This window comes from Ailuropoda melanoleuca, chromosome 13 (assembly GCF_002007445.2).
Source record: "Ailuropoda melanoleuca isolate Jingjing chromosome 13, ASM200744v2, whole genome shotgun sequence".
In the NCBI taxonomy this organism is placed as follows: domain Eukaryota; kingdom Metazoa; phylum Chordata; class Mammalia; order Carnivora; family Ursidae; genus Ailuropoda; species Ailuropoda melanoleuca.
In genome coordinates, this window is record NC_048230.1 from 55,422,562 (window position 1) to 55,445,526 (window position 22,965).

General features: G+C 52.9%; 1 protein-coding gene and 1 long non-coding RNA gene across 7 annotated transcripts in view; one reads left to right on the plus strand and one right to left on the minus strand.

The window, feature by feature from the left end:
- The window catches only part of NFATC2 (nuclear factor of activated T cells 2), a 152,731-nt gene extending 130,107 nt beyond the window's left edge, over positions 1-22,624 (plus strand). For 2 of the 6 annotated variants that reach the window (XM_034641476.1, XM_019799591.2), the window contains exon 10: positions 18,383-19,220. In XM_034641476.1, the coding sequence (XP_034497367.1) occupies positions 18,383-18,438 (56 nt within the window). In that variant the 3' untranslated portion in view covers positions 18,439-19,220. Of the gene's footprint in view, positions 1-11,278; positions 11,367-18,382; positions 19,398-21,810 lie in introns of those variants that run through there. The other 4 variants (XR_004619869.1, XM_034641473.1, XM_034641474.1 and 1 more) reach the window with 4 other exon arrangements.
- Positions 7,589-13,641, minus strand: LOC117795725. Its single transcript, XR_004619870.1, has 3 exons — positions 13,499-13,641; positions 11,644-11,741; positions 7,589-7,864 (listed from the first exon to the last, which is right to left on the minus strand). It is a non-coding gene; the product is annotated as an uncharacterized LOC117795725 (long non-coding RNA).
- Positions 22,625-22,965: the final 341 nt, after the last annotated feature.

The following is a 22,965-nucleotide window of genomic DNA, read 5'->3' on the forward strand; positions in this document are numbered from 1 at the left end:
CCCCCGCGCCGGCCAGGAGCCTGGCCCAGCTGGCACATGCACCCCCTTCTCCCTGCCGGGGCGGCCGGCCAGCTCCCGCTGCCCCCGCAGATAGCGTCCCCAGGCCGGCTGGCCGAGCGCGAGGTGGCCGGGGACGCCCGGAGCGGGCATCCGAGCTGGCCCAGGCTTCCCTCTGTAAACAGTACCGTGTGTGCATCCCGGGGCTGGCCAGGGCTCCCGGGGGCCCGGCCTGGCCAAGCAGGGCCTCCCTTCCTCTGCGGTTCCAGGCGTTTCTTGGGGCAGAAAACAGAAACCAGCCCTGTGTTCTCCAGGCTGCCAAGCTTCTGAGAAATGCGTGCCTCAGCCCAGGAGCTGGAACTCCCTTCTCCGGCCGACCCCTGGCCGCTGTCAGAGACAGGTACCAGCTCCCCCCACCCCTGCCCTGGCCGGCTTCCTGTTTGGCTCTGATCGGAGAGGAGGTTCTTGGGCTGGTCTCCTGCCCCATCTGCAATTGCCATCCCTTTACTCACCGGCCCGCCCCCCCAACCCAGCTCCAGATGTTGGGTGCGCAGGGCCTGGGGCTCACCCCAAGCTGGCCTCTTGGCACTCGAGGGGGGAGAACTACCCTGGAAAGAGCTTCCTCGGCGCACACTCTAGGTTACAGCCCTGGGGCTCTTGCTGCTCTGAGGGAGCTGCTTAGCTGTTCAGGGGCCCCTCTGCGTGGCTGGGGTCGGCAGAGGGACAGCAATAAAGCACCCTGTTTAAAGTCGTTCTTGCTGAGGTGGGAATGCCTGATAAGATCAGGGCCCCCTCCTGGGGGTGCGTCACATTCCCAGGAGGGGCTGCTTCGTGCCGGCGGGTCTCTTAAGAAGAAATGGGGTGGGGGGGTGTTCATGTGGAGGTCGGCACCACCAGTTTCTATTTTGGAAAGTTTGGCATCCTGGCCCAAACTCTGTGCCCTCGAGTCTGTTCCACTCAACATATCTGCTGAGTGCCTACTGTGTACCAAGCAGAAAACAAGTCAGAGGGTATCACTTAGTGACTTGCACTGTGGTTTGTAGTGAGGTGAGTATAGGGGTGTGTGCGCACATGAGGGAGCATGGGCTCACAACTGCGCGTGCCAAGGAACAGCCCTGGAGCTGGTATGGGCAAGAGAAAGCAGTGGGCCCAGTCAGGTTCTCCCTGGACTTCGGGGTTAACTCTGATCATTTGAGGCCCGAACAAAAACCTCTGTCTTTACCATTACACCAAGGTTTATGGGCGAGGCAGGGGTGCGGTGTACAGTGGTTTCGAGTTTGTGCCCTGGCATCACCGCCTGCATTTAAATCCCGACTCAGCCACCTGCTGGCTCTGTAAGTCTGAGTGAGTCCTGTCTTTTCCTTCCTTCCTTTCCTCTTCCTTTCCTTTTTTCTTTTCTTTCCTTCTTTCTTTCTCAGCCTGTTTGACTCTGGATCCAAGACAGGGCCCATTGACGTGTGTTTTTGTCTCTTTCCTCTACTCATGTCCCCCTCCCCTTTCTCCCCTTTGCTGTCTCCACGTATGTTCGAGAAGCCAGGCGGTTCGCACAGAGGCTGGCTTCGCAGATCGAAGCCCCATGCATCTCTGATGTGTTGCTCGGTCCCCAGTATCTCCTGCCAGTCAGTAGTGAGACCAGGGGCCGGATCAGATTCGGCTTCATGTTTTGGGGGAGAACACTTCATGAGGGGTGCTGCGTTCCTCCGTCAGGAGGCACCTGGGGTCCGGCTGCCCCTTTCCTGCAGAGCTAACAGCCAGGGCACCTGGAATGGACCCTCTTCGCCCCCTGCCTTGGGGTAATCGTTGTCCTCAGTTCTGTGTTTGGCACTTCCTTTTCTTTCTAATGTTTTCACCTGTTCGATTCTCTGCATGGTACACGTAGTTTTGCATGCTTGTGACGGTTACGTAAATGGAATCATTCTGTAAGAAGTTGTCCTCAGGGGCGCCTGGGTGGCACAGCGGTTAAGCGTCTGCCTTCGGCTCAGGGCGTGATCCCGGTGTTGTGGGATCGAGCCCCACATCAGGCTCCTCTGGTATGAGCCTGCTTCTTCCTCTCCCACTCCCCCTGCTTGTGTTCCCTCTCTCGCTGGCTGTCTCTATCTCTGTCGAATAAATAAAAAATAAATAAATAAATAAATAAATAAATAAATAAATAAATAAATAAATAAATAAATTAAATAAAATAAAAAAAAAAATAAAATAAAATAAAAAAAGAAGTTGTCCTCAACCCGCTTCTCCCCTCAACACTGAGGTTCAGATGTTGTCATTTTGGTAGCTGGCCTGCTTTCCTTTTCTCTGCTGTGTAGTATCCCATCATGGAACTCCTGTGTCCTTCCCACCGGGAGACCTTTGGCCGTTTCTGTATTTCTCCCCTTGTTACAGACAGTGTCTTCTGGAATATTCTTGCTGTGTCTCCTGGCACACACAGGAGTTTCTGTAGGGTTATGCCTCCAGGTGGAATTGCTAGGTCACTGGGCGTGCACAGCTGCCACGTCAGTAGACAGTACCACACTGTCTTTCCAAGTGGTCGTACCAGTTTATACTCCCACCAGCGGCACCGACACGAGTGCCCGGCTCCACAGCCTCCCAACATTTGATACTGGAAGATCTGTGAGTGGTTTTGCATAGCTGGTATGTGTGAAGTGATACCTTTTGACGAACAGAAACTTTTAATGTAAATTTATTTTCCGAAAGGTTTGAACTTTTTTGAGCGTTGTTTCGGGTGGTGTCACTGGACTGGGAGCTTATTAGAAATGCAAATTCCAGACCTGGTAAGTCAAAAACGCCAGGGTGGGGCCCAGCACTCTGCTCGTTTCAGGCCCTCCAGGTGATTCTGATACTCAAGCCTGAAGGACGGGCTTAGGAAACCTTGTTCCACGCTGATGCCTTTTCAGAGCCTCTCCTGTATCGCGTCCCAATATGTCGTTGTCTTACTTTCCACACTGAAGTGTGTAATCCACCTGGAATTGATTTCGTGGCCAGTATAAGGTAAGGCTCTCATTTCATTGTTTTCCATATGGACAACTAGTGGGCCCAGACCGTCTGTTGAGAAGTCCCTGCTCTCCCCACGGGTCTGTAACCCAGTGGTGGTGTGGATAGCATTTCCACGTAAGCGTGGGCTTCTTCCTGGTCTCTCGGCTTTGTTCCATAGATGAGCTTGTCTGTCCCTGGCGACAGGTCTTCATTAGCTTTGGAGATAGTCTTGGTTTCTGGGAAGGTCGGTCACCAGCTCGTTCTCCAGAAGTGTGTCGGCTCTTTGGGGATTCTTCCTTGTCCGTGGACACAGCTCTTCAGGCTGCACAGAATGGCATTGAATCTTCACATCGACTTCAGATCACTGAATCTCTAGGTCAAACAGGAAATCACGGACATTGTAGAGTATTGCATTTTTTGGAGTTTTTCTAGAATCTTCTCAAGGTCATCCTTCATAATAGGAGGAAAGAGAGAACCACCTCACGCGAGGGTTTGTGGTCAGTCGTAGCCACTGACCCTGCCACGTGGGCTGGGATGCGCCTCATGAGCTCACGATGGCCCTGCCACCTGCCTCCTCCCTCAAAGCTTGGCGGCCTCAGAGGGTGCGTGCTCAGGGTCAGGAAGATGGAGGGCGTCGGTTGGAAAGGCTGACCCTCTCGTACCTAAGAGTCTCTGGTTTCCTGCGGATATGCGACTCTTAAAACCTGCCTCCAGCAAAGGTCTTTTCGTGGGCAATTTCTAGCCACATCCCAGTTGGCATAAGAAATGGGCTCAGGATAGAGATGTTCACAGGTGGAGAAACAAGTTTTTTTCACTTTTTAAGTCAGACTTAGTGAAAAACAAAGGTTTGGGGTTCCAGATTCCATGGTCCTTGTCTTAACCGCATTTGCGGCATGGCGTAGGAGGTTTGCTGTGTCCACACTTGGCCGTTGGAGGGGGAAGTGGGCCTCGTGAAACTCTGGAGCCAGGATTTCACTAGTTAGAGGGAGCCAGGTGGGTGACAGCATGACCAAAGCTCAGAGGCCTTGGCTTCTCCCTTGTGAGAGCAGCACGTGACTGGTCACTGCTTGTCTTGGGATCTGCTCTGAGGGACAAGCGTTATATTTCTCCGTGTCTTGCCATGAGGAAATCAGCACTGGGTTTGCCAATACTCAGAGCCAGAGTTTATTCCTCCGTTTTTTCCTTCTTTCATTAATCATTCATTCATCCAACAGCTATTTAGTGTCACTACTGGGGACACTGCATGAATGAAAGGCTCAAAGGCCCTGCCCTCATTGAGCTCACAGTCTAAATGATAGAACCCAGTAGAGCTAAGTGCTGTGAAAAAAGGCAAAGCAAGGAGAGCAGGAACGGAGAGTGGTGGGAACAGAGGCCTGCTGTTCTAGTAACGGGAAGTGTCCCAGAGGAGGAGACGTTTGGCAGAGAGCTCAATGAGAGAGCCTTAGAAATATCTAAGAAAAGAGCATCCTAGGTAGCAAGAACAGTAAGTGCAAAGGCCCTGGGATGTAAGTATGCTTGCTGTGTTTAGAGTGTGGGAAGGCGGGCTGGGGGATCAGAAGAACGTGAGGAAGAGAAGTGTATTCTTTTTGATCTTAAAGGTGTGGACTTTCCCAGGGCCGAGGGGATCCCTAGGTCCCAGGACTAGGTTAGTGGTAGCTGGAGAAATTCCACCAAAGTGGAATCCCCTGGGTATCCACAGCACCCCAGCTCCTGCTGTGGACAGTGGCAGTCTGACAGCCACTCACGCATCACCCTCTAGGATCACCTGGATTTCCCCATCAGGCCCCTGACCGTGGAGGCTAAGATGCTTATACGTTCTTCAGAGAAGGGGTGCCTTATGTGCTCCTCAGAGGGCCACTGGAGCCCAAAGCCAGTGTCAGATCCAGCAGGGGAAGGCGTGGGTTCCATGAGGTCTAGAAACACAGGTTGCTGGTGGTTTTGTGCTGTGAACTTAAACTTTCCTCTTTCGCTGGAGAATGTTGTCAACAGGAGCCCCCTGGGATGCCCCCCCCCGTCATCCCTGGGGAAGCCATCTCTCTCTGAGCTCTGAGCCTCAGCTCTGTTTTCAGTCTCGTGATGTCCCGTACCCTGTCACTTCATAGACATGCGCCCTATGCTTGACATTGCAGTCCCCAGGGTGCCTCCCCCCAGCTTAACTAGAGTGAACAGCGTGGTTAGCTCACGCCATTTTCCCTCAAATACTACACGAGTGATTTTGACGGTGTCACCCTGTTTAAAGTTAGGGGACCCCAGGGACCAGTCTTTGCTCAGAATTGCCTTCAGAGAAGCGTTCTGGCTGCCAGATGCTAATTGCAGAAGAATTCCCATCTTGGCTGCAAGCTGGCCCGTCTTCCCGCCTGCCAGCGACATGCCCTCCTCCCAGTTAGCACTTGGCTTCTGACTCAGCACCCGAGCCTCAGAACTGCCATGTTTACTCATCCCGAGAGCTGGGGACAGGCTGGTGCGGCGTGGCGTTTTTCTCGTAAGTTCCGAGGTCTTGCTGGTAAGACGTCTGGCTGTGTGCGGGCCTGATGCCGGGGCTGGCTTCCGGAGGCCCCTGGTTTGCAGAGCGAGGGTGACTCAGAGGGCCGTTGTGCACATCACGGGCCCGTGCAGCCAGGGCGCGGTGCAGGGTGGCCCTGGAGGGGCCCCTCCCAGCAGGATGTGAAAACGCATTTCTGAGAGCACAGCCAACCTCAGACCCACCCACTCTGAAAATGCAGAAATAGCTGCTGGGGTGAAAGTGCTTTGGTGAAAGAGGGTGGCTGTCCGTCCGGCTCAGTCCATGAGCTGAGCACTCTCTGCGTGGTGGGCGAAAACGGACGGACAGCCAGAGTTACGCACTTTCGCCGAGCGCGGCATCGTGCCCCCCGGACCCAGCGCCCCATCTTTCACAGCCCCTTCCGTGGGTGAGGAAGCAGAGGCTCGGGAGTGACACGACCAGCTCACGTCCCCTCACTGTCTGCAGAGTGCTTGTTGTGTGTCACACACGCTGCTGGAAGCACCTGCTGCGTGCTGACTCCTCGATTCCCTCCGCAGCTGTCGGCGACAGTCACGGTCCAGCTTCTACAGGGGCAGGTGCGGAGGGTCCGTGGCAGCATGTGGCAGCTGGGACTTGGACCCACGGTTCTGGCCCCCAGCAGTGTGTTTCCCTGCGAGTCTGCCCTGGGGTTTGAGCCCCTCTCCACGGCACTCAGCCCCTGCACTGAGCGGTCTGTGGTCCCCACTCTCAGAGGCTTGTACCACCTTCCAGACACAGCAAGCCTGCATGTGTGACATCAGTGGAGGGGGGAGGGGGCTCCGGGCTGGACGATCCAGGCAGCACCTGAGACTGGGTGTCGACAGAGAAGCAGCATCCCACTGCAGAGCGAGGAGAGGGGGCCTTCCGGCCCCGGAGCTGGACTGCATGAGGGAACACTGGGGCCCATCATGGGGGGCCCACCCTGACGACCTCATTGACTCTAACCACCCTCCAAAGGCCCCATCTCCAGATACCATCACGTGGGGGTGGAGGGCTTCAGCACAGCCATGTTGGGGGACACAGTTCACGGCTGGGCCTGGAGGTGAAATGTTTGATCAAGGGGATGAGTCAGGTGTTGGGGCTCTGTCTGCATGTATCTTAGGGACACCTGGTATAAAGTCACACACACAGTCCTTGCTGGTCCTTGGACAGCCTTTGAGTTGAGAGCAACCAGTGCCCAGGCCAGGCCCGTGAATCTCACTTGGGAACCTTTAGGAGTCGGTTTGGTCCCACTCAGACCTGGTAAAATTTCCTTGTAAGGAGCTAGTAGCTTTTTTGAGCCTGGAAGGAGTGGCTGGGTGGCCCAGGGGGTCCCTGATTTATCTGTCACCCACCCCACAGGCCCTTGGCTGAACCAGGAGGGTGGAAGTTTCTTGGCTCTGCACTTGCCCTCTCCCTCCCCGAGGCAGGTAGGCTTGTCCAGGGCTGGGCCCATTGTGAGGGCTTGCTGAGCGAACCTGGGGCCAGGCCCACACCCTCAGGAGGCAAGTCCTACGCCAACCCAAGCTAGAGAGAAGCGGACATGGTTGAAATCTTCTAGGGGAATTTTAAGACAAGATGCGCAAGACAGGGGGAAGTTGTCGTGGAAGGGAGTGCAAAGTGGTAGGCCTCCTTACAGGACACGGGCTCGTGTTGGGCTTTGGAAATGTGTAGATGTGTGTGGGGGTGTCCTTCTGGGGGATGGATTGTGCTCTGAGCTGGTCAGGATAAATGTGGGAGGATACAGAATGATCTGGAAGGTGAGGTGGAGACTGAGCTGCAGCGAATCCTTTCCAAGCGGCAGGGGCCATGCTGGTCTTTGAAGGCAGGGTCTTGTGAGCCAGGCTGGGGGTTTCGGGCCAGCTCCCAACAGGCCACGAGGAAGTTTTGTGCCATTGTGTGACAGGAGGAAAGTGGCCCGGGAGGGAGGTGCTTTTTACTGCTCTAGGCTTCCACCTGTTTCCTCCGTCCCCAGCCTCCAGCCCATCTCTCACCCGTAAGCAAGGAGAAATACACTCCAGTGTCTTCGCGTCAGTGTCCGGTTAATTCCTTCCACCCCCAATGAGAAAAAAGGCTTCCCAAACAATTAGGTATTTATTTTATCATCTCATTTGCGGTCCTAGGCTGATTTGTGGGTTTGGATCGCTGTTTCTGTCCTGAATCTCAACTGGATGTAGTAACAAGTGCTTTCCTTTTGCTTCTGTTTTGGCCGACAGCTCCTTTTGCAATGCTTGCTTTGTGGCCGATGCCTCTGAGCAGAGGTTTGGGGGCAAGGCCATGATGAAATGGCAGAAGGACAAGGAAGCAAGCCGTGGTTTGTTTAGAATGCTTTCCTGCCTGTGGTTGCTACCTTAGAAGCCGTGCGGTTGCTCGCCAGGAGAGGTGCAATGTCGCTGCCTGAAATCAGAAGTAATTCTGCTGAATTGGAGAAAAGGACTGGGCAGAAGGGGCAAACCCAGCTCAGGTCTGAGTTTCTATAGCCAGTTAGTCCTTCCTTGTAGGGCAGCTTAGCCGAGAGAAAGTCCAAGTTCTTCTCTAGACTGAAGCTGATGTGGAACCCTGGATAAAGTAGAAATGGGCAGGATGGTAGTAGCTGGGGAGGGACATTGGTGTTTTCATCGTAGAACCTTCAAACTGAACACACCTTGGATGTGTCTCTAATTCCTGTCGGCTCCCCGACACAGTGCACACAGGTCTTCCCATCTGATTCCACCCCACTTAGAGAGGCATGCCTGTGCTTTCAGGAGACTGGAGGCTAGTTGTAGGATTTGTCAAGGTGACCGATTCTTGGGTCTGTGTTTTTGTACTTTCTCTGTCAATACCGTGTGCTTGCATGTCAATTATTAGTGTTGATTAATCAGTGAAGCACTTCCAATTCCTAGCCTCAAGGATCATCTAACCCACAGCACCAGTGGAATGATTCACCCATTTGTGCCTAGTGTTGTAAAAATGCAACATCACTGTGTCAGTCTTTATCTGTAGCCTCATGAAAGACCACAAAATGGGGCAATGATTCTAGGACCAGAGGCCCCTCTCCTTGGCTTTGGGAGGGTTTGTGGATGTTACCCAGGTAATGCGAAGCGTGGCCTTCTCTCTTGCAGTCCTCCCCCACACTACTAACAACTGGCCAGAGCAGTCATACTGATGAAAGGAACCTACTTCCTCTTGAACCATGTAGGGCAATAGAGTGATATTCTTGGTTATTAGAGAGGATGGTAAGGCCAGGTCCCCATCTCCTTTCACATCCTCTCCTCTCACTCTCCTTTCTTCCTTAGGGGACCATATTGCGGCGTTTATAAATACCTGTGAATAAGTTAGAACATCTTATTTAATCCACACAGCAGCCTTGCCAAGGAGGTGTTCTTATACCCGGTCTGTGGCTCAGCGAGAGGCCACGAGACCGACACGGATGGCTCTGCCAGAGCGCTTTTGTTCTGAGGGCTCCTGACGCCAATCTGCATTTTAACCCAGCTCCCGGGGCCCCCCTGACCGTCTTCCAAAAGTAGGGAGCCCAAGGAGCTGGGGCCTTATCGAGCTCCGCCCAGTGTAGGGGGCTGGTCCTGGCCAAGTTGCGCCATCTCTCTGTGCTGAGCAATGGGCATCTCGCCACCAATCCCCAGAGACGGCCGTGGGGGTTACAGAAAGCACCTGGATCGCTGCTGCAGGAGAGATCAGCTGGGGTGGGGAGGGGCGGGGTGGCAGGGGCTGCGTCTCGAGCGGAGTTTGGGGTCTTAGTTGAATGGAAACAGGCCCTTCCTCTCCTCTTGGCGCCTCTGTCTTCCACCAAGAAACACACAATTAAAGAGTGAAACTTCATGACTAAACAGGAAGCTCACCTCAAAAGGCCGCAGACCAACCCGTTAGTCTGATGCTTTATAAATTCTCTGAACACTCTTGGGGGGGAGTGGAGACCGAGCCGGGCTGGCTTCTTGGGTACCGGCTGGCTGGTCTTAAGGGCACAGTCCCCGGGGTTCCCCCTAGATTTGGCTCGCTGCTCCAAGCATGTGACCTTGGACCTGTGTGTGGCCCCCGATGCCTCCTCCGTGCTGTTTGAATGGGCGTAGACGGACGGAGGGAACACATCCTGGCCGGGAGAGCACCTTGGAGCTGGTTTTTCCGGGAGTAACAGCTGGGCCAGTTGCTCTCCCTTGAAGGCTGAGAGGCCCACCTGCTGTTGGGCAGAGACTGGGGTCCCAGCATGGGGTCAGGGAGACAGGGGAGGGGCCAAGGCAATGATGGAGGCAGGAGGTGGTAGGGGCTGCTAGTTTCCAGGTATATTCTGAGGGTAAATCCAGAAACATTCGCATATGGAGGGATGTGGTCTGTGACCAAGATTGGCCTGAACAACCGGAAGAAGGGAGTAGGTTTCCTAGGGTGGGAACAGGTGGTACAGGGCTACTGTTGAGGGGGGCCATGGAGGGGGGAGCGAGGATCAGGAGATCAGCCTTGGCCATGTTCAGTTTGAGGTGCCCGGGGGGGCAGCTAGAAGTCTGAGCCTGAAGTTCAAGGGTGAGTACAGGTGGTGTTTTAAGGCCCCGAGGGAATGGTCTGACGGTACCTTCTGCTCTTGGGTTTAGAGTAAGCTGGTGTGGAGTAGAGAGAGGGAAATAGCGTGAGGAAGCTGCTATATGGCCACGGGCACCCGGGATCTGGGGGAGTGGGGCCTTTTTTGCTTCAGGAGATGGTTTGAAATGCATGGTCCAAACTGTTTACTGCACCTACAGAGGAGAGGGGAGCTGGTGATTTTGTCCTGCGCCTAACCCCAACTGAACCAGCCCTGCTGGAGCGCAGCACTGGGGTGTTCAGGCCTGTGACTGCACCCCGGCTGGAAAGTTCTCATGATTCGGTGCTGTCCGCCTTGAAGGGGACATTTCAGGGAGACCATACTTGCCTTAAAGACCATCCTGGTTTACCTAACGATGCTGAAGAGATACAAGTTGGATCACTGCCTGTAAGAAACTCATCCCGGAACGGTTTCTAATTTCAGGCACTCAAAACGGACCCTGGCCTTTGACTTTGGCCATTTAAAGGGGATCGTGAGAACAAGTGGTTTGAAAACTTGGACGTTATATGGCTATAGAGGGGAGTGTGTAGCCATTGAAAATTGAAGAGAAAAAGTGATCGAAGAGAAAGGCTTATAGTGTAGACGGCTCACGAGTCCTTTTTAAGGGCCTTCTGTGCTTGGACTGGGCAGGAGCAACGAAGATAGTAACTTTTTCTCATCGTCAACCCCCGCCCCGCCAAAAAACAGGAAGAAAATGTGCAGTCTTATGAATTTGCATGCGCACTGGGGTTATGTCACTTGTAAGAAGGAAGCGGGGTTCATATTTAGCATATGTAAAAGCCTGAGGAAGGGTTAGTTTTGGGTAGATTCCTCATGAAATTGATTTTCTCTGACTGCAGAGAAAATGTTTTAAATGTTTTAAAATGTTATCACTTTAGTTGGCCCTGATTTGCAATTAGGACATGTGGGCGGCAGGACTGTTTGATGTAGTTTAGAAAAAAAACAAAACCCACCAAAGCCTTGCTGCTGCCCTTGGATCTCAGAGACCCTCATTTCTTTGCACCAAGTCCCTCCGCTCAAGGACTGTTAACACTGGTTTGGGGTTAATTCTGGCACAGTTGTTAAGAGGATATAGAATGTGGGCTTAAACTATAGCCAGAGGGGTTCACTTCTGTCCTGGGTTCTGAGTGGCCCTCGGCTAAGGGATGATATTCATTAAATGGATGATATTAACATGAGTTGGAAGCATAATAGAGGTCAAAGGTGATTTTTTTTTTCTTAAAAATGGTTTTGCAAATCTTTTTCAGAGCTGATAGACACACACCTTAGCTGGATACAAAACATATTATGAAACAGAATGACTGTGATCTTTGATCCGAGAAATCAAAGTGAAAGGTAATTGACATCTTCTGCTTCTCCTTTTGTTTTCCAGCTGGGTGTTTCCTTAACTTGAATTACTTATAGTAGAAGAAAACTTTTCCAACCGTCCTCGCAGACACCACTTCCTGCTCTTAAGGGCTGCACCCCACCACTCTGTAAGGGGACACCCCTGCGGGACATCCCTGAGACTATCTGGGAGGCTGGAGCTCAAGGCTGGGCTGGGGAGGTGGGGATGAGGCCCTGGGAACTTGCATGTTCTCCCAGGAAGAGTGCAGCCAGGTCACGTTCCTACCTTTGAAAAGTCCTGCTCTGCAGCGGACCAGCTCCTTCTTGGTTTTGTGCAGCTTTGCTTGGTGTATCCGGTTAAGTAAGACTCTCAGACGGGGTGTTCTGCATTGGGGAATGCGAGAAGGCAGGTAGAGCACACGAGCCGGGAAGCAATGATGCTTGAAGGCTGCTGTGCTGGTCCCAGGCAGAGCTGGTTTTCCCACCGAGCTCAGCAGCGCCCCTGAGCCGGCCTCAGGGCACAGACCTCCCTCCACAGACTCTGGATTCTGGGCCCTCGGAGAAGAGCCCGGTAGCCACTGCAGACTCCGTGGCACAGGGGTCGGGTGGCCCCCGGGAGTCAGGGAGGCTGTTGCTCGGCCTTTCTGGGCCTCAGCTGTTGAGATGCTACTGCTGTTACCGGGGCCTCTGACGTTCTGGCAGAACCCTCACACGCAGCGGCCGGCGTGCGGCGAGCCCTCCCCAGAAGTCCGCCAGTGCGATTGAGGGTTAGAGGACTCTGGACCTCTCCCCGGCTCACTGGGCTGTGGCTTTGGAACAGCCCCTTATCAGAGAAAGTGGGCTCATTCCGTCAAGGCCAGGCCCAGACGAGCACGGCAGCGTCACACTGGTGACTTTGACCATTTTCAGAGTGGGCCGCCTGAGGCCATGCTGTCGGCACAGGCCCTGGGGTTGGGGGGGAGCCCAGAGGGTGGGCTCTGGGGCCATCCTAACACTTCCCAGGAGCAGCATAAACGGGGCCGCGGGGAACGTGGTGGTGCTCTGGCGCCTTCTCCCGCAGGGACTATGAGACTCCATCCACTACCGTGAGCGAGCAGTGGCTGGACAGCAGGTGCCAGACTCCCTCCCGGGGGATTCCTCTCCCCGAGTCAGGGTGACGCACAGGCAGCTAAGATGTCAGTGCCAAGACCATACGCCCCTTAACCGAAGCCCTTCAAGGGCCTTTTGATTTGTGCTTCTCCCCTCACTGGTATTAGCACTTGGCAGTGCTTCTGACCTTACAGGGGCCTGGGAACTCTGGCAAGCGGGCTCTGCTCTTCAGGGCCCCAGGGGGATTTACCAACGCGCAACTCGCAGACCCCACCCACGGCTTTGGGCTTCAGGCCTGTCAAGGGTTTTTTTTGTCTTTTTCACTGAGCCTCTAACGTCTTGCCTGGCCCCTGTAGAAAGTTCTTCACTGTTCCCAAGTGCCCCCAGAGCAGGCAGTGATGGCTTGGAAGTTGCTGAGCAAGCAAAAAGCAGAGCCCTAGGAGAGTTTTGGTCTCAGAGGACAAATCATTTCAGTTTTGATATTGAAGTCACAGGAGAATGTCCAAGGCCACTAGCCACCCTTTCCTTCTTAGCCCCTTTCCACACGCTAGTGGGGAAAACAGGCCTGGCGCTCACTCTTGGCTGTCCGAGCAGCTTTCCCTCCCCCAAAGAGGGGGCAGTACCCAGGGCACACTCACGTGCTTTCTGGTCCAGCCTTCTCGCCCCAAGCATGGGTCTCGGGGGTGAACGCAGGAAAGCACCGTGGGAGGGGATGGGATGGAAGAGGAGCGTTGGGGGGCAGGCAGGGCTGCACCCATCCTAGCTCTTAGCCTCTTTGGCCCTAGAGGAGGCAGCCCCCCAGTTCCCATCCAAGCTTGAGGAGTGTCTCTCTGGCTGTGGCCTTTGTGGCTGACCCCACACTCTCGTGGGCACTCACATGATCTAACCCGATTTTAGAAAACATGCTTGAGGTTTGGGAGAGAAGCAGGATGGGGTCTGTCCACTCCTTCCTGTTGTTGCTTTCTCGGGGGATGAAGTTCCAAAGTCAGCACTTAAGGAGGGGAAGGCCTAGAGTCAAAATGACTCTTAACAGACTTTTAAATTACACCTACCATAGACGCGTGTGGTTTTCTCTCTGCAACTCTGAGCAGCCATTCTTCTGCAAGGTGAAGCTTGAGAACCTCTGAGCTCAGCTGAAAGAAGGAAGTCAGCATGCAGGTGTCTGGGCCTTCAAGCGAGTCAGAAAATTCCTAGGGCAAAGTGGGATACTCCCAGAAGCCGGAGCAATTAGAAATAAACACCTAGAATTGTTGAACAGGAAGCACGGGCTTCTGCAGTTGCCGACCCCCAAAAGTAGGTGAAGAAAACACTGCTTTCCTGTGCTTAGAAAACACTGCTTTCCTGTGCTTCTCTGCCCTTGGTATAGACCAGGGTTGATGCATGAAATCTCAGGCCAGTTGGTAAGTGGTCTGTTCAAATCTGGCCCCCCGGCCTGTTATGGTTAAATAAAGTTTTATTGGCACATGGTCATATCTGTTTACAATGGCAGAGCTCGGTAGTTGAGTAAGGGGCCATGTAGCCCATAGCGCTGAAAATATTTTTGGCCCTTTATAGAAGCAGCTTGGTGACCCCTTGTATAGTCTATCGATGCCTACCGCCGTTTATTAGAAGAGTTATATTTTACTTATTCTACCAGTTTGATTTTTTGGAGTTTGAAAGAGAAAAATGTATAATTGTAATAATACTTACATCTGTCAATCTTTTCCTTTCTGGTTTCAGCCTCAGGTGTCAGGCTTAGAAATCACCCTGAGGTGGGACGCACGTTCAGCAGTGTTTTCAGCACAGTGCCTCGCTCTAAGGGTGATCAAAGGTCAGGGGTGCTTGTGGTACAGTCAACACCACTGGCCTCAATCGTGTTCTGAGAAAGTGATACTTGGTGACTGCCTTAACCACTCAGCACATGGCCTTCTCTGCTGTTAACTTAGCAGAGGCTGCCCTTCTCTTTTCCTGACACACACACACACACACACACACACACACACACACACACACAAAAGAGACTGAGGACCCCAGGGCCACAGAGGAAAGGTGATGACCACTGAACTGAATAGCACAGTCTCTTTACCAATTGTGTAGCCATTTGGTGTTCAGGTTAACACATGGGCCCTGAGTTCAAATCCCGACCCCATCACCTGGTACGGCTGGTGACTACCATCTATAAGACAAGGATTGTATTACTAGGTTTAAGAAAAATTTGCATTTAGTACAGTGCTTCGTGCATGGTTAGCCTTCAATAAACATGAATGGCTTATATTCTTCTGTAGAGACAATAGACCAGCAACCCATTTGTCAACTGTGTGACAAAGGAAAATCCACCTCCCCAAACCAAGGGACTGGTGTGGGATCCCTGTGGGGGGCTGAGACGCATGCAGTCGGTACCTGCATGGTGCTAGGCACAGCACCACGGGGATACAGGTGACTCAAATAACCTGGCCCAGGAGTTCACAAGCAAAGCATTTTGAGAATTCAGTATTTGCTTTTGGAAGGAGTAAAGGCCCGAGGGTGGGAGTGGGAGATGGCTTCCATGAAAAAGTGGCGTTGGAACAGGGGCAGGAGGGAGGTCAGGGCTGGGACAAGGAGAGGGGCTATTTGGAGAAATGTACGCGGCCCAGTTTGAGAAGAGGTGGGAGGAAAGACACAGAGGTTGTCATAGGATAGATGCTCAAAACATTTACTGAATGCAACACAGAGGGCTGACACAGAATCCAGCCCTCAGACCTCCAGCAGAGCTGGGGACCAAGCGCAGGGCTGTCAGTAGGACCTGAGGCTACTTAACCTCTTTCTCAGCTTCCTTTCTCTCATTAAGTGTCAGTGAGCACTTCCTGTGTCCTGAGGCCCTGTTGAAAAGCTGAGGATTCAGTGGGGAACAAGAACGTAACCAAAGCACTAGCTGGTGAACTGCAGGAACGGCTGACTGGAGAAGATGGAGGGAGAATGCAACTGGGCGGGGCAGGGGGTGCACACTGCGGAGTGCCCAGGCAGCCTTCCTGGAGGAGGGGGAGCAGAGCCTTGAATGAAGGAGTGAGGAGAAAGGCATTAGAGGTGGCGGGGGAGGCAGCCAGGGCAGAGGCCTAGTGGGGTGCAGGGAAAAGCTCACGTGGCCAGCCAGCAGCAGGAGGGGGGGGTGCAGGGAGCTGGGACCAGGTTGCAGGGCCTCTAAGAGAGCAGGTCGGGCCCGGAGCAGGGTTTTTGTTTTTGTTTTTGTTTTTGTTCTTGTTTTTTTGCATCAGGGAGACCTTAAGAGAGACAGAGCTTGGGAGTGAGACCAAAGCCCGAGAATGAGGTACTATGGGGCTGAGTCTGGAGTCCGTCTTCCCCTAAAGGACAGCAGCTGCGGAAAGACCAAGGGAGGAGTTTCATGGTGGGCACCGCGAACTGAGTCAGAGGGCAGGGTGGACTCGCTTACTCTTCCAGTAGCCTTGGCTGTGAAGAGAAGACCTCCTACAGGCAGGACCCCAGGCTCTGGAGGAAGCAGTGGAGCAGAGACCCTCCAAGCCCCCAGACCCCTGGGGCTGCCCTGCCATGGCGGCCGCCCATCCGGCTCTTCTGCCGTAGAACTTTCTCCTTGTTCACAGCAAGGGGAGCACGCTCTGAGGTTTCAGCAAGCGAAGGTTCCTCTACCCAGAGAGGTTTCTGTGGGGTTCGAGCGGGGCCTCCCTTCAGGGCCTGAGTCCACAGCCGCCTCCCCACCCCCCAACCACATGAAGGGCTAAGTACACCGTGTCCAGAGCTTTTCCAGACTCCACTATTAGCTTCTACCTGGAAGTCGCTTTCAGAAAGCAGGAGGGGAACGCCGCATCAGCCTGCTGGCCACGTTCCCTACCTTCCATCCCCTCCCCGGCCCCGGCCCCTGCCTTCTGAGAAGGGAAACGACCCTTTAGCGAGGGCTGTGGTGCCAACATCACTGCCTCCCAGATATTTTTAGAAAGCCCAGGCTATGGAAAGTTTCCATTAAGGATCGACTCCTCTGGTTTCCTAGATTGAGAAAACAGGAAGCCCTTCAGGATCCGGGCTTTGAAAAGCTCGGCGGGAAGCCGCACTGCCCCCCTTCCCCTGGCATTCTGCTTTCACTGCTGCCCCCCTGCCCGCTGCACAAAGGCCTCTGGGCTTAGCTGGCCCTGGTGGGGTGCGCCCAAGGGCGGGCCATGGGGTGGCCATTCTTGGTGGGGTTCCTGCTTGAGGGCCCCTGGGAGTCAGCTAGGCTGGTACCTGGAATACAGTAAGTGTGGGTTCGCTATGAAGTCTTCCTCGGAGCTGCTACTAACAGATCCACTCCCACAGCTTGCCGTTCTGATAGACACGAACACATGCATCTGTGCACACCGGAGGCGTCTAACTAATGCACACCATACTTGAACACCTGCCACACACTAGGCCCGGTGACCATTTCATCACTTGCATGATCTCATCCGAGCTCCTCCACAACCCTAGAAGGAAGGGGACGTTCCTATACACGGTTTACAGATGGGGAGACTGAGGCAAGGTTCAGCAAGCGAGGGGGCAGTCGAGGTGGGATTCTAATGCTGGCCGGCGGGCTCCAGAGCCCAAACTCCCCCCTTGTATCCGAACAACAGAGAGCGGTGCTTGACTAGTTTCTAGCGCAAAGCCAAGGCCGCTGGTGCGATGCGCTCCCTCGGAGCCCCACCCCGAGCCTGGGCATCAAGATGGTGGGTAACAGCTACCGCACCCCAGGGACCGGGTGGGTGCGAGGAGCTTGCGGGGACCTCCGTGCCTCCCGGGGACGGAACGGCACACACGGTTTGTTTTCTCTGTAAAGTGGAAAGCACGAGGCACAGAGAGGTCGAGTCCCGCTGCCCTGGGAGCGGGGGAGCTGAGGGGCACACGTGCCGCTGGCAGCCCTGGGGCAGGGCGTCTGCGCTCCTCTTCCCTGGGCGCGCGCGGGGGCTTCTGGAAAAAGCACGCTGGACCTCGGAGGGCTGAGCTCGAACATGGGGAGAGTGGGAGCGCATCTCAACAGTTAGGGAAAAGCAAGGCGGAGGTGAAACCCCCAGTCTGAGGAGGCTGGGGAAGGGCTGCGGGGAACGTGGGAGACCTTCCGTGGCACCCAAAAGGCTCTCCCCCTCCCCTCCTGCCCCTGGGACCAGTCACCCCATCCCCCTGCACAAACCAGGGCGGACACACACCTCAGGGCAGCTGGGCACCTCTGACCACAACTTTTACCAGGAAAGTCGAAGGAAACCTTTCTGCCAGCAACCCCCTTCTAAGACCTCACTGCCTCGCTTACAGGGACCACGGCCCAAGAAGGGGCCAAGATGGGAGAAGATAGCCAGCTTCTTGATGCCAGGGGCTGCCATCCCATCCCTGCTTCCCTGCTAGGAATTAGACAGTCCTTCTGGGGGAGGCGGTGGCCGAATTTTCCAGACCCCTGGGAGGACATTTTCCACTTGCGAAGACTCACAGCGTGATCCTTCACTAGTGTGTGTGTGGGGGAGGGGGGGAAATTCCTGGTTGTGCTGAGAGAGATTTTGTCTACACTGATGGCTAGTCTTTGCGGGATTCCCATCTACTATCTTTTGAAAGGTCCCTTTTCTAGGAACTGTAGGCTCTGGGGGTCAACTATGGTTTCATCACGTAGTAGGTGTTTTCTGGATGCTAGAGTAATGGAAGGAGTTTGGTAGTCAGCAGAGAGAGAGGACATACTTAGCACCTGCCCTCTGGCCCAGCACCATTTCTGCCATGATTTTTTAAGTTACTTTCACAAACACCTCAAGCACAGAATATCATCCAGAAAAAAGAGCACAGGAACGCATTTCTTAGGTTAAAAACCGTCAGATGTATTATCAGAACAAAAGCGTGTTTTTAAGAACAGCCCCATTGTTGAGGTTCTAGAAAGCTAACCTGATGCGTGTTGTTGGTGCCCGCTCACTCGCCCCTTCTCTCTCTCTCTCTCTCCCTCTCTCTCTGTTCTTTTGTAGTTAATGAAATTATCAGGAAGGAGTTTTCAGGACCTCCCGCCAGAAATCAGACATAGAAGATGCCATTAGCAAGACACCTTCCGTATCTGACCCCTTGGAGCCTTCCACTGCCCTCACCTTCTGTTTCCTTTCCTGTACATCTCCTGGCCTGGAGGCCACGCGCGGGACAAGGTCCTGGCAGAAAGCTGACTCTCGATTAAGGAGCTCGCCACCTCTCTGTGTAAACACCAGAGAGAACACTCTGCCTTTTGATTTTTGTTTTAAATCCCAGAGAGCATCTCGGTTGACTTTCCTGGTGTCCCATCCAAAAACTTTAAAGTGCCTGCTGACCAAACACACAAGACAGCAAGCTGCATCGGCCCTGAGAACGGAGTGACCGGAGCGTGGGGCGTGGGCTGGGCTGGGGGATGGAAGATGTGGGCCCCTGTGATTAAACCCCAGCCCTGCGTTCATTTTTCCAGGTCACAGATACAGCTCCTGTACTTTTTGAAGGAAAGGAGTTTTCAAACAGAGCCACCCAAGGAACGTGACCCGAGTGAGCCTGGCTTCCAGGCTGAAGAAAAAACCAGAAGCCGGACCGTCCTCCTTAGGGACCACCTAGTCCCGGCCACAGCTGGGCCACCGCTCAAGCCTTATTTTTCAGTTTTCTCATTCTGAAGCAAGACTGTGTGCCCCACACAAGATGACCGGTTAAAACTCAGCGTTAAGTTATGACATGTGTCCACGTTTGTTATTTTTGTCTCTGCTTCAAAAAGCCGGCCCAAGGTGGCCAGAGGGGGAAGTTCTCGGGCCCGCTGCTCTTCACCCCTGCAGGGAGCAGTGGGCCTGGAGCAGGGACCCCAGGCTGCGGCGTGAGCACCCGGCCTCTGCAGCCCTGAACCCAAGGGCTTTCTGCTAGTCTCGCTTGCTTCCTTCCTAGCGGCCAAAGCGCTTTTCCATTAACTCGGGAAGAAAAATCTCAAGCAAGTGCATTGAATTTTGAGAAGGAATCACAGAAGAGCTACAGGAACCAAAGGTAAAGCAGCATGTAAACGGCACAGGTATTTTTGTCAAGTGTGAAATGAGGCAACGGGCAGGCCTAAGTGTTTCTCTAAGTGAGTTCCCCCCCGGCAAGGGTGGAACTCCCTCTCTGGCCTAGACTCCTCGTGGGACAACAAGCTCAGGCTTTGGCCCCAAAGTTCATTGGTTGGTTTTTTTTTCCCCCAAACCCATTTAAAGCACCCCTCTGTCCCCAAAGACCTGTTTGCATTAGCTGCTTCATCCACGTCGAAGAGAATCAGCCCCGTGCCTCCCTCAGTTGGCAGGAGCTCTGCCCAGACCGGTCAGATGGTGGTTTTCTCCCCAGTTGTCTCTGCTGCGCACATCAAGTCCTCAAGTTCCTCCCTTGGTGCAGTTTGCCAACACCTAAAACTCTGAGTTCTCGGAAGGGGATTTTTTTCATCACACAGATGTGTTCCTGTTGGCCTTTACTGCGGACACCCTGGGACAAGCCAGGGATTCCTTTTTAGCCTTTCAGTTTCTTCCACGCAGAATGTAAACGTCCCTGGGCCTCTTCGAAAGGCTCTTCTTAGGGATTTCTCAGTCAACTCTGCTAGGTAGAGGCCTGGGATGGCCATTAAGGGCTCGCTGTGGGTTTTCTGGGTCCTGGCTTCCTTGTCAAGGTTACCCGGAGGTTAAACCTTCCCCATAGCTTGGACAGGAACGTGAGGCTTGCTGACTAAGGCCCGGAGGGTCTGGTGCTCCAGAAAGTGGAAGAGAACGCCCAGGGTGTGACCTTTCAATGGAGACCCAGCATTTATTTTCCCCAAATGGGGACCAAAGTTTGGCAAAATCCTCAGCTATACAAAATGCCAGTAAGAGCTTGCCCGCTGTTGCAGAACTTCTGTGATGTGAAATTCTTCCTAATAAAAGAAAGATTCCTTATACCAGCAGCTTTACCTAAAGCATTTTCTCTCCAGCAATATTGACTTCACTGGGGAAGAGTTAAAGTGTTTGGTGAGTGATCTGTTTCACTTGACCTGGCTAAGAACCTTAACCTTTTTTTTTTTTTTTTTTTTTTTTTTTTTTTTTTTTTTTTTTTNCAAGTGCCTTCCTGCTATTGTAGCAAAGTCACTCTGCTTCGTTGTGCCTGGATGGGGTGAACAAGGGCTAACATGTTTTCTATCCATCTTCCAACTATGTCAGTGAAAAAGGCCTCCCGCCCGACTCCTGTACGTATGTGTGTGTATGTGTGTGTCTAATGCACACACAAGCTTTTTCTAAGACCTCTTAGCTGGATATTAGAGGAAGCACTTTCATAAACAACTATACCAAATAACAAAGGAAAGAGAAGTCAAAGCATTAGTTTTGAGACCTAAACAGGCGAGAGAATGTGTATCAGGAACCGACAGCGATCAAGAAAGTTTGGTCGGTAACAAATGCCAGGAGGAAATTTTGCCAAGAGGAATTGCTCATGAAATATTTTCGGTCTGGGAAGAGGCAATAAGATCCTCTCAGAGAAGGAGAAAAATAAGGATGTCTAAGTGGTAAAGATGTGTGTGTTGCACGTGATAGAAGGATCTCAGGTCGAGGTTTGCACTTGCTACGTCCAAGGTAAATACGTAGCCCCGCCAACAGGAATCTACCGTGTTGCTGAATGTAGTACATTTCCAGAGTCCGCAAGTCTTCCTGTATTGTCCAAAAATACTGCTGCTTGATAATATATAAAAGCGACCCAAAGTAGTAGGTTATTAAATTTTATTTTCTTATCTGTATGTTTATGCTTTTTATCTGTCCTGAAAATATCACACCCCACCCCCTGTTGGAATTAGAAAATATTTATAAATGGTTGAAATCTTTTTCAAGTGTTTCTTTTTACATATGTTGATTTTTTTCCCCTAAGGGAAATGATGTATTCTTGAAATTGTGGGATTCATGCTAGCAAAAAAACAAACAAAAAACAACCAAAAAAAACCACAAAACCACAAAAAAAACCCACCCCAAAACCCACCTCCGAGTCTGTCAGTCACCTAAGTCTCAGAAGAAAGCGTCTCTGGAGACCGAGGGACGACTTTGCAGAAGGAGGAACGCTCTGCTGGTTTCCTGAGAGGACACGGACGTCGGCTCTGAGCCTTCATCTGGTCACGGAGGAGAATTATAAAGTGCTGAGATCCCCCAAAGCAGTAGCCTAGTAGGTGATTTTGATTTAAAAACAAAACCGCCTGTGCGGTAATGGGATTCTGGAAGAGTTCACGTTCGCGTTCACAGAACCCTAAGTACAGGCTCGTGTTTACAGAGCTGACCTAATCCTGGTAGATAACCCCCCGTCCCCGCACCCATTATCCAAAGGACCTGCAGAGTTTTCCAGCATAGACACACCCTAGATGAATTGGGTTGATTTCTTCTAGAAGCTGGGAAGCACTGATGTGGCCTTTCTTGTTTACATCCAGGAGCCAAGACGTCGGTCTCAGGAAGCCAGCCTTGGCCAGTGCGGGAGCGGTCACATTTAGACAGATTGGAAGCTCATGGGTTCTAGTTGTCACTCTGAACTAAAGGGAGGGCAGAATGTGTTTATTTTCACGTCAAACACTTTCCAAGTGCTTTCTATTGTTCAGAATTGAAAGTGTCAGAAGTCCAGTCAACAGTTGCGTCCGCGTTTACAAGAGGCGGGGGGTTGTGACATTCTTGACGAGCTGGGGTAAACTTTCCTGCACTCATTTTTTGGAGGGGTAACCCTTTAGCAGGTGCCCAGCACATCCTAACCTCCCTCAGAGATGGTCCCTAAGCAAAGCCCCTCTAAACAGGAGACGGGGTGCTGGAAAAAACCTTGAACACTCGGCCTCAATGCATCGGTTAGCGGACCAAACCCCTGCCTGCTCCTGGGTCTGGATGGGTTTCCAGGAGGCAGGTGCTTCCAGCATGGAGGCTGGCGTAAGCAGACAGGGGCCATGGTTAGGACAAGCTTAACATCCTGAGCGTCTTGTCAAAGAACCTTCCTTACGCCCGCTGCCTCTGCAGCCCTCAGAGGGGAGAAAATGTGGACATTGCCACAGCTGTTCTCCAGCAAACAGAATTCTCTCCCGCGGGGGGGTGCTGGGAGGCTTAGGTTTTTAAAATCTTGACTGTTAAAGAAGTTTGAATACATCACATTCCTATGCAAAACGTTTTTAATCTCCAGTTTAATGTAGTTTATTTTTGCTATATGTAAAGTATTTTTATACGGCTTGTATCATCATAGTTTAGCAATAAAACAGTTGAAAGCAACGGCTGCATCCGTGAGCCTTTTCTTCTCCAGCGAGGCTGCTCAGATTTGCCCTCTGCGGGTCGAGTTCCTAGAAGGCCCTTCGGTGTGTGTACTTACACCCTCGTCTCAGTCCCGGGAGGCAGACACTGTTTTATGTCTCACGCTGGGGCTCAGCAGCCACTGGCCCCAAGTGGCAGAGCCACGAGGTCACCCTCGATTCCGCCGTTTCTCTCCCCGCTCCCACCAGGGCAGCTCTGCTCTGATCGGTCTCTACAACCTTTTAGAAGTAGCATCTACGTAAAGATGATTTGGAATGTCCACCTTGGGCCAGCTCACGGAGGCCTGCAGAGCGTTCACAGCC